This window comes from Dipteris shenzhenensis, chromosome 1 (genome assembly GCF_047967505.1).
Source record: "Dipteris shenzhenensis isolate YYH24624 ecotype China chromosome 1, Dip_SZ_1.0, whole genome shotgun sequence".
In the NCBI taxonomy this organism is placed as follows: domain Eukaryota; kingdom Viridiplantae; phylum Streptophyta; class Polypodiopsida; order Gleicheniales; family Dipteridaceae; genus Dipteris; species Dipteris shenzhenensis.
Window position 1 is genome coordinate 1,320,888 of NC_141596.1, and position 15,945 is coordinate 1,336,832.

At 42.0% G+C, this 15,945-nt stretch overlaps 1 protein-coding gene across 1 annotated transcript in view; it reads left to right on the top strand.

Annotated features, from left to right (window-relative positions):
• Positions 1–13,407, top strand: part of LOC147905229 (TCP-1/cpn60 chaperonin family protein) — an 81,035-nt gene extending 67,628 nt beyond the window's left edge. Inside the window, exons 7-9 of the mRNA XM_087394279.1 lie at positions 12,399–12,565; positions 12,712–12,825; positions 12,909–13,407. Of these exons, the coding sequence (XP_087250405.1) occupies positions 12,399–12,565; positions 12,712–12,825; positions 12,909–13,079 (452 nt within the window). The 3' untranslated portion in view covers positions 13,080–13,407. The remainder of the gene's footprint in view (positions 1–12,398; positions 12,566–12,711; positions 12,826–12,908) is intronic.
• Positions 13,408–15,945: the final 2,538 nt, after the last annotated feature.

The window sequence follows — 15,945 nt, forward strand, 5'->3', positions numbered from 1 at the left end:
GCCAAATGCTTGAAAGACCAAGGAAGAAGAGGCAGATAAAATTGCACATATGCCATAATGATGGACTGTACTATCCGGAGTCGAACATGTAGAGGCCAAGTGGACAAATGCCAGTATTCCAGCTTCTTATTGATCTTTTGAAGCACCCATTTGAGCTGTTGTTGCGGAGTAATATTCCAGCCAATGGGGTATCCGAGATGTCTGACAATAGTAAAGGAAGAGATAATGTGGCCTGGCCAAAACAGTGCATGCCAATCAGCTTCTTTCAAAGCTAGAAGTTTTGATTTCTGAAAATTGATATGCAGTCCAGCAGCTATACCAAAGTCATTCAGTGTATGCATCAAACAAGAAAGATCACTTTGAGAATTCCTTGGCATGAAGAATGAATCATCAGCATAGGCCTGTGCAAGAAAAGACTTTGCCCCTGGAATTTGCAAACCATGAAGCTGTCCTGTATCTGCCAGATAGTCCATATGCAAGAGTAACGGATGGGTAGCAATGGCATACAGTAAGGAGCTGAAAGGGCAACCCTGTCTCACTGAGCGAGTCATAGTCCAGGTTCTTGACAACCCACCACCAAGCAAGCACTGTGCAGTGGCATGAGAATAAAGCCAGTAAATGATGTGGACAAGTCGAGAGCCAAATCCCAATTTTTGCATAGTTTGAGAGATGAAATCCCAATGGACAGTATCAAAAGCTTTCGCAATGTCTACTTGCAGAATGAGAACATCTTGTTTAGAATATTTAGCATACTCAATCGCAAGCAAGGCGTTGGAGATATTGTCAGTGATCTGCCTCCTGGGGACAAACCCATACTGCCTAGGATGAAGTCCTGCTTGCAATAGGAAGCGAACCCTGAGGACAATCATTTTAGCAATGAGTTTGTAAATGACAGGCATGAGGGAAATAGGCCGCCAATCAGCCATCGTCTCACACAACCTTTTTTTGGGAATCAATTTTACAAGGCCATGTTTCCAGGATGGAGGTAGAGATTGTTCTGCCCAAGCATGATTGATCATTAGAAGGAGAGTAATCTTGAGATCACCCCAAAATGCACGGAAGAATTCAACAGTCAGTCCATCCCAACCAGGGGAGCTGCTTTTGCGTAGATGACTCAAAGCATCTTCCAGTTCACTAAGCATAAAAGGCTGCTCCAATGTAAGGGCCTGTTCCCGAGATACTATGGGCTGAACATGCATAAGAAATTGAGACCTGGCTGCATTTACTTGCATCAAATGATCAGGTGGAGAAGAAAGGAGCTGCTGAAAGTGACTAAAACATTGCAATTCCAGGTCTGATTTGGAAGTGGTCCAGGTGCCATCAGCTTTCTTGATCCTGCAAATATCCTCCTTTCGCCTATCCGCATGGAGACTTTTAAAAAAGGCTTTGGAGGAGCAGCCCTTATCCAAAAGGGGTTTCATACGAGCTCGGATCCACACACACACACACACACACACACACACACACACACACACTCACACTCACACTCACCCATGGAGAGGGGCATATGGACATAATTGACATGCAGGAGGTTGAGACGGAGGAGCACTTCATCTTCAGGTGCCCTGTTTACTACGAGATTCAAGGGCGTTTCTATGGCCTCTTTAGAGATAGCTTTGGGGTTTTGTGTTGATTGCTCTCCTACCCAGACCATAGATGTTTGGCGGGAGGTAGTTAGGCATCGCGAGAGGATACTTCGATCCCGAAGATAGGAGCAGACTTCTTCCTTAGCAAATCCTCCTCAGAGCTCTATCACCGAGTTCTTGTTGCCAGGTCACATGGACACCCACGAGACGAGCGTTTACCATGATCGTGATCCATAGTCAGTGACCCGACAGCTCATACAGCGGGTTGACCACTGATGATGGTGATGATGATGAGATAGATATGTAGTCGACCACTGACATGACAATGTTGTACATAATACTATCATTTCGTATTTTTCCATTTTGCATTGGTGTGGATGCTCGTTTAGTAGCCCCACCCTCATTGCTCGTTAGTGCTAGGTTTTTCACCGTCTCATAGACCCATCGGTCTTATGAGGACTTTGAGGGATCAATGTTGGCCGATCTGATGATACAGATACTGTTGTATGCATCTGACATATTCCTTTATCTTCCTCAGCAACGAGGCAGTCAATAGAGCGAGCGAGAAAGAGCGAGCAAGCCCAAAAAAGCGAGCGACAATTAGTTGAAGTGATTGGAAAATCAAGCAAGCAAAGAAAGAATCTAAGTTTTTTATAAAATAATTGCTTGAAGTATAAAGTATTCAAAAGAGTGGTTATGTGTCACATTTCTTGAAATTGAGTAGTCTAAAGTTAAGGACTATTGTAACATGACTCCATTTGGGTTTGGGAATTATCTTGGGGGCTCACTCATAAACATGTAACATACCACTTTTGTGCATTGAGGGGTATCTTTTAGTGGGGGGACTTACATGTTGTTTGTGTGCATGAGGGGATTCATAAAATAGCAACTTAATGTAATTTATATATGTAGATATTTTAAAATGTAAACACATACATAGGTTCAACCATTTACATGACAAAATGTAAATTGCAAGAATAGGGGTAATTTTTAATACATGCTTGCTTGCACATGCTTTATGGGTTTATGAAGAGTGATCCCCAGAGTGCAATTAAAAGGTAGAGGATTTTAAAATTGGGTTTTTCTTTTGCCAAAATAGACAGTGTCTTCTCGCTTCCCATTATGGGAAACCTTGCTTTAAACTTGGTGCAAAAAATTGGACAGAATTTCACAAAATTCATATTCTGATGCACACAATTTTTTTAGATGGTGCAAAAAGGCATGATATTGATCTAAATCATGCCTTGTCATTTGATTTGATATGTAACATTATGCCATTTATATTTGACAATAAAAAGATATAGGGATGTAAAAACTCATCTTTTGGGTCAAAAAAATCATATGTTGACATCTTGCAAAAATACAGGGATATGCGCTCCCTGTTTTGGCCCAAAAGAGGACATTTTCACATCCTTGTATCTTTTGATTTACAAGTCCAAATAGGGTCATGTTACATATCAAATCAAATGGCAAGGTGTACTTTAGATGATTATCATGTCTTTGTGCACCATCTAGTAAAATTTAATGCACCAAAATATGAATTTGTGGTTAATTTGTTGCATTGGTTAGATTAGTGGGAGGTAAGAATAAATCATTAGGGAAGGATATTTTTCCAGTAACAAAGAAACATGGGTTTCATTCCAAGAGTGAATAGAGTTTAAAAAGATGCATGGAATCTAGACTAATCCATGCAATGAGTCCTTGGAAACACCCCACATGTGTGGAAGGTTGCATTGATGATCTCAATTACTCTAGTGGAAAGAGAGAACTTGATTGCGGTTACTATAGGGTTTGTCTTTAATACAAACAATGAATTGGAAATTGAACATACAAACTATCTCATGGATGATGTGAAATTAGTGTTAGTGGCTCAAAAAGTTATATGCATATTTAACCTTCTAGCATTGAGGAAACATATGGACTTTTGAATAAGTTATTATTTTTTGCTACTGAAATGGGGGATTTATAAATTTTTATTGCTCGCTTTTTTTGGCTCGCTCGCTTTTTGTAGCTCGCCTTTGGTAATCCTTCTCAGCAACAAGCTTACGGAGACACCTAGATGTCTTGTAGAGAGAGAGACTTGATAGTCAACCTTGGCAAAACCAAGGTTATGATTTTCAGCAGTACTTCACGAACATAGCTTCACTTACAAAGGGGAGCCAGTGGAGATGGTACAGTCTTAAACCTACCTAAGTCTTCGTAGGGTCAGTCTTCACGATGATCCACGTTGCCAAGGCATGACTCACATGAGGGTCGGGAGCTTTAGCTCGATCAGAGTGGCAGTGCTTTCGGGCACATTCCTAGAATCCCGACGAAGGGATGGCTATTTGATACAATAGTGAGACCAACAACCACGTGCGTAGCGCCCTTCTGGGGGGTGAGCGAGTGGCGATGTTTCGAGAGGTTGTAGGTGACTACGGGATCTAAGATGGTTCGAAGCCCGCCCTCGGTCCCTTACTAAATCATACAGGCAGAGTTTGCTATGACACTGCTCGAGATTGTGCTATCTTTCAGACGGTTACTTACCTTGACAGGGTTTGGGTCTTACCTGGGAGACTATTGAGGCTAGCACTAGAGTCATCTATACGGCTACTTGAGAGCGGAGTTCACTCGGCTTGATACATACACTTTTCTAGATGGTTTGATAGCCAAGGTATGTGTCTCCCCCTTTCACTACAACTTGGATGCTCCTAATCCCTTGGTCCTAGGGAATGAGGTCAACTTTCTTATATGGCTAGATCTATCAAGCTCTATACGTCACAGACATGGGAGGGGACCAACCACCAAGACCCGGTTCTACCATGACCGCTTCTTGGGAGTGTTGGAGGATGGAGTGATTATGAAACCCTAGTATGTGGAGGACAGGCTTTCCATGCCCTCAGGATTGCCATTGGACAGATGCGGGTCTCATCCCATCAGCTGAGGATTGAGGCAGGGAGAGCCATAGGTACACCTCAGGAGCAAAGGATTTGCAGACTGTTGAGAGAGATAGAGACAGATGAGTATTTCCCATGTACTTGCCCCGTTTACTATGAGGTGCAAGGATGATAACATTGTCTCTTTCAAGAGGAACACGGTTTTAGACCTCTCGACTGATCCACCTCCAAGATCGGGTCTGCTTTGGTGTCTATCTGATTGAGATGCGATGACATAAGGAGACCGTATTGCGTGACATCAAAGAGCGTTTTGGGACAGTATCACGAGAGATAGGGGTGCGCCGATGTCTATGTCTCTAGGACTCAAGTAGACAAGAGGCCAATTGAAAAAGTGTTCCATTGCTTCAACCCGTAGCATCAATGCCTCTATGTCTTGCATACGGTGGAGCACGACTTTCTATTATAACCTTTGACCTTAGTTGCTTTGTGACACAAAGGTGTCCATGCATCATAATGAAGCCATCTGTGAGAGTATAATGGTATTGCCGCTGATCATAAATCCTTGAGAAATCCTCATTTTGAGCATTATGGTCCTTCATTGCATCCAACTCACTGTGGTAAGCAATGGTTACTGCGGAGACTTGAGGAAACCTGTCCGCTCTTTATCAAGCTTAGAGATTACACATTGTGGATCATCAGATCTAGTATCCTTCGCAAAAACTAAGTACGCAGAAATATGATGTTTCATTACTGAGCTTTCTTGAAACTCTCAGACTTACTGTTTTTATACCTGCTGGTTTTTCCCAACAATAATGAATAAGCTGTGGTAGCATTCTCAATAAGTTGAGACATGTTGGTAACCCTTGTTTTAGTATAGTAATGATTTCCTGTGGCAGCCCACAACAGTATTTTTCAATCTGTTCTGACAAGGGCACATGCCCATAAGAGCTGACCAGCAAGAGAGCTTCCCAAAACTTTCTTCCAAGTTATGACAGTGAGCTGCATCCAACTCGTGCCATGCTGTCATAACATTTACCTCAAAGGTAGTGGTTGACCAAGTAGCTGAAAACACCTGCTTAAACTGAATCCAACTTGTGGGTGCTCTATTTTGGAGCGCTAATTTGTCCACCACGTTAGAGCATTCTCCTTCAAGAAGGTGGCTGCCTTTCGCATTTTAGATGACTCAGTAAAGTTCACTGTTGGGAAGGCTGCATCAAACTGCTGCACAAAAGTTAAAGCCTTCAGCCTGTCCTGAGCCCATTAAAGGTCTCAAACTTCACTGCTGCACCACCCTCTTTGTAATGTTTTACCTCCCCTTTGGGTGCCGGATTATCATACACATGTGGCTACAAAAATGGAGGTTGAATTGCATTCCCTTCGTCCTGTCGTGCATTACCACTACCCATTAGAGGATTTGTCAAACCAGCCCCATGCATACCAAACATACCTGTAGGAGCTCCAAAGGTTCCTGTTCTTAATCTGTACCAGTCGCGTACTAGCTTCTTGCAGCCCGTTCCAGTCGAAACTTGGGATTTCGTACCTACTCCGTACCAGCATGTACTTAAGCTTTAGTACCCGTCTGTACTAGCCCGTGCTTGGAACTACGTACGTCGTCATACCATCAGCAATAAACGCATTGATTACCCCTCTCGTACCGTTGTACGAATTGTGACCGTGGAGGCGCCAACTTCTGTGAGACCTCCTTTGTAGGCCTTCCTTGGGCTTCCTTTCCAAAAGGGGCTTGCATGGGCTTGCCACGTGGCAGCCCATGCCTTGGGTTGCTCCCAAGGGCTTCATTTGTCCCTAGAGCCGCTCTAGTGGGGCTTGCATGGGCTTGCCATGTGGCAGCCCATGCCTTGGGTTGCTCCCAAGGGCTTCATTTGTCCCTAGAGAGTTCATGTGAGCATAAAAAATCATGCCCTCGTGAGAGGGGGAGAGAGGCTAGAGAGAGAAGAAATGATACTCAAAGGTAGACTCCATGGAAGGCTTTCATTCATTCATCATCATCAATGAGACGAGTGAAGTACAAGCCTTTATAGGCTAGACACACACACTAGCACCAAGTTGATTTGTGATACCTCCCATGGTGACACGTGGCACTGACACATAAAACCTCTACTAGATTTCCTAGTACAACACATCACACACACTCTTACTAGACCAGACATTGCATTTACAGTGATAGTTGTTAGCCGGTATATGGCTAATCCAAAAGGAGGCATGATTTCTCTTGCATCCCCCTTCAGAGCAAAGAGTGTGTGACTCAACACGTAAGGAGTAGACCGATCCCCTGTCCACTGTAATATTGCAAAGAGCAAGTCAAACTATCCAGCACCTCTTGTGTGATAGTGACTTCTTAGTTAGCTTAGGATCCGCAAGGGTAGACCATCGCTCGTCACCCCCCCTTACTCTGAACTAGGTGGTCAATACCATCATACCAAAGTAGAAAACCATACAATCATTTTAGGGGGACAACCTAGGGCAGAGTACCTCTTATTGACTCCAAATAATTCATTTTAGAGGGACAACTCAAGGCTGAGAACCTTTATTAACTCTACACAAAAACACACATCATATAGTGCCTAGAATCCCAGTCATAATGCTCCTCAAGAGAGAGTCCGTGAACCTCAATTGTGGTTGCATGTATCTCAGGTGGCGCTTCAGGTTCGGCCTGATCTTCAACAATAAGAGTGGCATGGGGTAGGATGTGATGGTTTTCATCAATAAGGATGCTTGTCTTTCCATCAATTGAGGTTTCTTGAGCACTGAAAACAGCCAAGATTTGATAGGATATAGATATTCTTCAATTGTACCAAGAGCCGACCAACAGGCAGGGAGGCTACCAAGAGCGCCTAGAATACTTGAATGTAGCCTAGCTGTGGAGGCCCTAGGTGATGTAAATGGCTGAGAGGAGGCGAAAACAGAAGCGAATGGTTGCAGGAAGGAGGTAGTTGGAGGCGGCTCTCTAAATGTGAAAGTGAGAATGTGATCTAAAAATTAAAATTAATCATAAAATCCCCTTCTCTCCCATCTAAGGTCACAAAGCGGAGGAGGCAAACTTCAAAGCAATACAAATGGAGCTCTGTCATTCAGCTTAACTTTCAAGGTTTCACCACCTCAATGTACCCGAAAAGTGGGTAGTGGTACAGAGGAGACGACTCTTGATCTAGACGGGTGCCTGTTGACATACTCGCCTAGGGAGGGAGGGTTCTATGAGACTTAAACGTGCAACGTTTAGAGAGGTGTGTTGCCCTATCAGCTAGATTTAGATTTAGATTTAGATGCTCGTTGGGGAGAGACTAAAATGAAAACGTTTAGACTTCACAAGCAGTTGTAGCTTGAATGAAAAGATTTTGGACTACCTTTTGACTTGCCTTCTCCTTTAGTGCTAGCCTTCGTCATGGCTGAGTCTGCCCTTCACCTCCGGAGTGCCGAGAGAAACTCAATATGAAGACTTTGTATAAATGGATGCTTAAGTATGTGTGGGTGTGTGGATTTGTATGTGAGAGCATATTTTTATACTATGGTCTACACCCACTGTTGGGCGCTGATGATGTCAGTGGGGATGTCATAGTAGCTAGTCCCTGCTATGGATGATGGAGTTTATGGTTTTCAACCTTGTGAGTGACTATGATGAGATTGAAACTGCACTATGTTGTGTTTTAGAGTATGAGTTTGGGAATGTTCCTGGATTCATCTAGGTATGTGTGCAACGTTTGGAACTTTGTGGCCAGAGCCAAGAAACTTCCTAGAGTCTTATACAAGATGAGACGTCTTCTTCTACATAGAGAACCCAGAGCACCCACTACTACTAGTCTGTGGGTACACATGGGAGTCAACCTATCGTGGATGTCACTAGAGAGATTACTACAATTTGTGGGTACACATGAGAGTTAACCTATCGCGACGAGACTAGAGAGTCGGCAGGGATCAAGGTGCCTGGTAGCTCCAACCAATGATCTCTTACTAGGATGATCTTTATGTAGTGACGTGTCTAGACGGTAGATTGTTATGGATCTTGATTAGGAGCACATCTTTGTGAGACACTTCAATTGCAATTTGCTACTTTTTCATAGAGACCTCATGTCTTGTGAAAGAGCTCAAAGAGGAGAGTGAGATGTTGCATTCTATATTTAGACATCATACATTTCTCTATCCGTTATTGATCATCGACCTTCAAAGTGCAAACTGTCAGGTATCGATCATTGACTTTCACAACACAATCATATTGCTTGACGAGGTAGTTTTTTCTTGAGTTGCATATCGATGACGTCTAGCAATATCATACGGGCGCACTTTCATAGATATGAACAGAGTACATGATTTGATTATCTAGAACGGTCTGGAGAGATGGCCTTCTTCCAAAATCACTTGTTTTTCCTGCAATATACTTATTGGGGGAGTCTATAATTCACAATATTTTCCTTTCTGAAAATTCTCCCTTGCAGTTTCCAGTGTAGTTGATTGTCTTATGGGATCCCCTACCTTTGCCTCTCATATAACAACTTTCTACATCCCATTGCTCCTACCTTAAGCAAACCACACCTACTTATTCTTTAGGTTGTCCATCCCACTCCATACCACATGGAGCACATCCCATCACACCTACATCACATATTAGGAGATTCACTTTGATCACAAATTAGCTCTTGCATATGCTACTTGTCTCTGTGTTAGGCATGTAGCTATATATTGATGGTATCTCTAACTAGAAGATAGAGTTGCCGTGATCATCCGTTGCCTTCATAATATCGCTCTCCAGTCCTTTTCCACAGCAATAGTTCCATGTGCCCACCACCCTTGGATCGGTCTTTTGCAATAGTTGATATGATGGCGAGTGTAAGCTCTTGTGCATGTCAACTCAGCTTCGAAACCAAGCATCACCTTTCGATTAAGACAAAGACCATATGAGAATATCATCATCTAGTTTGTCAGAAAGATTACATTTTCCATAATGAGGAGGTTTAACATAATTTGGACCTTTGATTGAAGTTTCTTGAGCAAAGGTCCCCATCTCCTCTCTCCGATCATTTGGTACACACGCATGTACCCTTTATGAGAAACTCTATTAGCCGACACCAAACATTCCATAGCTACCTCGCTCTACCTCTTGTTCTCTCTTCACCACGGGTCATATCAAAAAACACACAACCCTCAAGCTATTCAATAACCCAGCCAAAACCTGAGGAGCTATGCACAGAGTACATTGTACATGCATGTAGCATCTTAGTCCCAATCTTAGCAAAGATTTTTAATGAAGCGGTTTGCATCGCTTTTCATCACACTTGAAACGTCAAATGTGACTCTTTGCTTCCATGCATAATCTCCTCAACGATACCTCTCTATGTGACAATGTGGTCCATCATAGCATGATTTTCTCGAAAGCCTACCTACTCAACTCTAAATTGCTGTCCCCTATTTGGCTAACCAGGGGACTTGGCTAACCCAAGTTCAAGTGTCGATGTTAAATCTTAGACATGACATGCATGTTCATAATGGCCTTTTAGTTTTTTGAGCTCATGGGATCACTAACACATTAATCGCGACAATGGTGTTACGTTCAGGTATGAGGAAAAGCGGTGCAAATTGCTTCATTAAATAGCTTTGCTGAGATTGGGACTAAGATGCTACGTCCATGTGCAATGTATTCAGTGCATAGCTCCTCAAGTTTTTTGGTGGGGTCATTGTATAGTTTGAAGGTTGCTTGTTTTTTTTTTGCAAAAAGAGACTTCTATTAAGTATTAAAGAAAACCGTTAGAGCAAGCTCCATACGGGATACACCATGCAATGCATGAAAAGCTCAAGAGCCAAAAAGAAAGAATTGGGGCTGATAGTGTCATCTCAATCCGGTAGAAACCTTTGAGAAAAAGAGAGAACCCCTCCAAACTTGAAGAAATACAGTCCTCCTAGAAGAGGCTGTCCGTGAAGGGCCTTGCATGCTAGCCCATATGGCTATCAAAGTGTGAACCGTGTCAGTCCAAATACACCTGTGATGGGTGTATCTGGGTGTCATCCAAGGCCTTTGTACATCTGGCTCTCCAAATGTGCCAAGAGGAAATGCTGACCAAAATTTCCCAAGAGGTGTCCACTGAAGCATGAGAAGCTCTGAAGGGAGAAAGTGGTACATCCTGAAGAGAGCATGGCTCTATCACCTGCCGACGGACCGAGAGTGCCCAAGAAGAAGGGGATAACCAGTCGACCGAGCCCCAAGTCATGAAGAAAGGGAAGTATGAAAAATGCTGAGTATCCAAGCAACCCCTTTCCAAACAGTCCTCGCCTGCTGATTGCAGGTCGAAAAGCAATGTCGCACTGACTTCTCTGCAGAATGACAGCGAGGGCAAGTGGGATCAGCCCCAAATTGTGATCTCTAGAGGTTCACTGCAATCCCTCCATGAATAGAAAAGAGTGATCTTTCTATTTTTGAGGGACCAGAGCCTCCTCCAGCTTTCTCGGATGAGCCATTGGTTCCACTTCATATCCTATCAGTAGAGTTTGAGGCTACCTCTCTATAGCTTGAATATAGTCTCCAGGTGGTCACATATCTTTATAGATTTAGGGACGTCGGCACCGTGACATCCGGATGGCGCAAGGTACCATGGCTGGCCTTGACCTCGTCTAAGATACTAGAGACAGAGGGGGATCAGGTATGCTTGATTACATAGATGGTTTACAGAACTTGAAGTCCATATGGACAAACTTCCACCATTCCAGATAGCCTTGAAGGCCATCCACTCTGCTCACCTATCACGAGGTGAATCATGTCTTCTTTTCTGGTAACTGAAGCCAGAGGCAACAGGGGATGCAATGCAGTGGAGATCCAGAGACTGACAAAAGAGGCACGTGCTCGAATTGTGCATCACATTAGGATCCTTGACATCTCCTCTTTACTATTTGACTTGGAGAGAGAAATCATTGGAGTTCTGGCAGCGCTTGTCAGATAACAAGCCACCTCTTGGAGACTATCAGGAGGAGAGGGGGGCCAAGATAGACTGATAAGATTGAGCTCTAGCAGTGCTCCATTTTTTACTCCTTTCCTCAACGATGCCGCCTTTCTCCAAACCTAGAGCCATTGTTGGCCGACATCATCTCTTCTATCCTGAGGCAATGGTCGGAGTTGATCCCACAGATATCATACATAGGTTCAGTCTCTCAGATAGTCAGCTGATCAGATGATCGATTGATGAAGGTCTCTTTTCCTTTGTGTCCTTTGCATTTGTGTAGCAAGAATGCGGTGTCTCTCTCCATCGGTATTCTTGTCTCATACATCAGCGTTGGGTGTTGATGCCCTCTTTAGTAGCCCACCCCCTTAGCTTTTCTCTCTTCTCATATTTCTTGTTCTTCTTTTCTAGTTTTTTATCTTTCTTTTTGTTGAACTGTCTCTTGTTTGGGTTGGGATTTCGAAGCTTAGTAAACAGTGAGTTTACCCAAGAGATTTGGGAATCTTTCAAAACCCGGGTGGCAACTTTAGGCGGCTTTGCTTTGCAAAGCCCTCCCAAACCCAAAACCATCCCCCCCTCGTTCCCCCTCTCGTCCCCTTCCTCCCCTCCCCCTCCTCCCCAAACACCGTTGCCCCTCCTATGTACTCTTAATTTTGTTTAAAGTCGCTTACAAAACTCCCTTCTACCCTTTCTTCCACTTGTTAAAAAATTTTCATTTGTAAGATTGGATTTATTCTAGTCTTATTAAGGTCTTGTTTTTTTTATTGCAGTGTTTTTTTGGAGTCCTTTCTCTAGGCCCTTGATAGTGAGAGCTAATGAATGGTTGTATAAGATGTCGACTAATGTGTGTTCTTATGTGCAGTGTGATCGTCTTTTTAATAGTGATTTTTGTGTTCCCTTCCGAAGTGCTTTCAATATCTCCATAGAACTTTTCTAAATTGGAAGGTGTACTGTTTCGCTTGATTGGAGTGTTATGTCTATTGCTTTCGCTTTTGCAGGGAATAAAATGATCATAGAAGAGACAAAAAGGAGCATTCATGATGCTCTTTGCGTTGCACGAAACTTGATCTGTAATAACGCAATAGTGTATGGTGGAGGCTCTGCAGAAATTTCTTGTTCTCTTGTGGTAGACGAAGCTGCTGACAAAATCCCAGGGGTTGAACAAGTGCGTTTCTTCTAGCTTGGATGTTGGGTTTAGGATCAAGTATATATTTAGGGTTATAGTTTTTTCTGAACCGGCACAAAGTCAGGGCTGGAGATGTAGACAAATGTTACTGTTTCATTAAAACTGGCCTGATTTGGTTGTTACAGTATGCTGTTAGAGCATTTGCTGAGGCTCTGGATGCTGTTCCAATGGCACTCGCTGAAAATAGTGGCCTTCAAACGATTGACACATTGACTGCTGTGAAATCCCAGCAAGTGAAGGTAGGGACTTGAATCGGGCTGCCCCTGCACTTTTTGCACTTTTGCTTAAGCTTCATGGCTCTGATTTTATTCTGTTGTCACAGGAGAGAAATCCCCATTTGGGAATCGATTGCAATGATACTGGGACAAATGACATGAAGGATCAGAATGTGTTTGAGACACTAATTGGGAAGCAGCAGCAAATTTTATTGGCCACTCAGGTTGTCAAGATGATCTTAAAAATTGATGACGTGATCACACCTTCTGGTTTCTAAAACTTTAGTACCTCGTGAATTTGGCCACTATCCCAGATATAAGGTGGTATCTATGCATGGTTGGTGAGAGTACATCTCAACGTTCGAGTTCGAACAGGTTGTACGGAAACTGCATTATATACATAAGCAGGCGTTTAATCCTGTTGTCAGAGCCCAAAATTGGATATAGAACATCCTATTTCTACTGTGTTCAGAGCTTTCCACTAATGGGGTCAAACAAAAATTTTGCTTTTCAAAACGTACTGGTTATATCGTCAGTGTATCGATGGGTTAGTACTATTTAGAGGCTCATTTTATATATTATAAGAATTTGCAATTTCTTTTTAAATGGGCCCCTCTGAAAAACCTTCATTAAGTAGTAATACAAAAATTTGTTTTGCCCTAGTTAAGTCTTGTTGTGAGTTCTATTCCTTCTGGACATCACAAAGAGCAAGGTATCCAGGAATTCAATAGACTCGCTATTTTTACCAGAATATAGGAATTTGACCTATTATATTGAAAATAGGTATCTGTTTCTTGTGCCCCTGGTTACAAATGGCTCATCTCTGTTCCTGCTTTCTCATTTTAAAAGGAAGGAAATAACTACGAGCCACCTTAGAATTGGGCAACTTATCTTTGCTACTAGGCATCGTCAATTAGCCCTGGTAGGGTAGGTTGGAATCAACTTGGTCCCCTAATTTTGCCAACGTACTATTTCATCCAGCTTAAAGTTCAATTGTTCAAGTAGTGTCTTGTCTTGGCTCCTGGGCATTTTTTCAACATACAAAATTTCAATGCATAGTGATTAAATTTTAGTCTGGACTCGCAAATTAAATCAGGCTTCATAAGCGCCAGTTCCAGCTACTTGATGCAACTACCAGCTGCTTCACAGAAAGAGAAAGCATGAAGCAACTACACACAATCGGGTCTGACAGGTAGCTAACAGGTTTGACAGAATTAGTTAGCAGAGATGTGGCTGAAAGCAACACATATACAAGGATAATCAGTTTGGCCTCTGCAGAAGTGCGTAGTTGTGTGACTCTTTGTTTTGGACCACCAATAGAAATATTTGGTTGGTTAGAACAGAGCACAGGAGAGATGTCTACAAATGTGAGGGCAGGAAGGAAAGATCTTTGACCAGTCTTCTCTTCAAAGGTTGAAAGTCTAGTCAATATCTCCATATCGTGCTTTCTCCCCTCTTGAAGCTATTTTTATCGTCTTATTATGTCTTGAGCTATCATGTGTCATACTTGTTAGCTTCTCCTCTACTCCGGTGCTTTGGTATTGTGATATATTCTTACATGTGGTAATTAATTTGGTTTTTCTTGCACACAAAATGAATATGCCTCAAGCGGTAGCAGTTGAAGAACCTAAGCAGTGAAGAGATTAAACATGTTATCTTGAAGCAATGGAGGATAGCATCCATACAGAAGGATTGCAAGAAGTAATTTTGGTACTCTTGAACGAATCTGGTCTTCTATGTAAGTATCTATCACATTGTAAAAAACAACAGAAGTTATAAGCTGCCCATCGATGCCCAATTTAGAGAAGAGACGATGATTTTTGTTTATGCGTGTTCTTTGATCTACTACTCTCTTTATAAAATATTGATATTGAAAGCTAAATCATTAAATTGATTTATACAACATTGCTCACCTTTGCCTTTTGAATTTATAAGTCTTTCAAGTGATGTCTTTCAAGTGATACACCTCAAGTAGATGAGGACAAGATTCTTTTATAAATGCCTCTGTCAAACTGAATGCATCATTTCTTTTAAGCTTCTTGGAGGTTGTATTGAGTATTTGATTATTTGATCATTTTATCAGTCGCTCAAACATACATGTACTGAAGAAAGGTTTTATTTTGCCTTGTATTTTTGAGATGGGATATACAATGTTCTTAGAGGAGTATATGCGCTGAATTATTAAGATTGACAAATTTGGGTAGTTGCACAAAATAGGAAAACATTTTCTTAAAGCTTTCTTTGATACACAAGGCATGTCACACGATGCATATGCACAAAATGTTTCTCCTTCAGGTCTTTTTGATGTGGTACATTGATATCTTTTATCCATGCTATCCATAAGGATCCCAAAATATTTATCTAGATTCTTCAAGAATTTTTGTTTATGCTTTGTTAGCTTTGAGCACTCTTTTAAGTTTGTTATTTCTTGTGGTACTTAGTAGCACAATGGATTCGAGCTGAATGGAAAATTGCATTCGGATTATTAAACACATCTTAAGATTTTTGAAGGAGATTACATTGGATTTGAAAGTTTGCACGTAAACATAATCCCATATTTTACTTTCTTTGGTACCTTCACATAAACATACTCCCATCTTTTACTTAAGAGCACAATGGATTCGAGCTACATGGAAAATTGCGTTCGGATTATTGAACACATCTTACATTGGATTTGAAAGTTTGCACATAAACATACTCCCATCTTTTAGTTTTTTTGGTATCTTCACATTATTAAAAAAGATATTCCATACTTTAGTGACATGGCTGCACTAGCAAAATTGATGTGGACATCGCATGTAATTTGCAAACTTTTGCGTGCATATTTTTCCCGTGAGATGGACTTAGGTCTAAGTTATGATAGCTCTAAGGATAGCGTGTTGTGTTAACAAAGGTGCAATGCAAGCTAGTTTGAAAGGAATTGCTAGAGTACATAAATATGATGTCTAAGAAAGAGAGATGGAGGCCACAGCAGAGAGCACAGATAGGTTGCAGAGTTTGAAGAGCAAGGATACAGAGGACACAAGGAGGTTGCATTAAGTAGATGTGAGCTTTGTCATCATCCTAAAATGGGAGGCTCATGCATTGCTTTGTATTGAATCCTATACCTCTTGGTATTGATGTTATTGTGCCGCAAATGGGGAT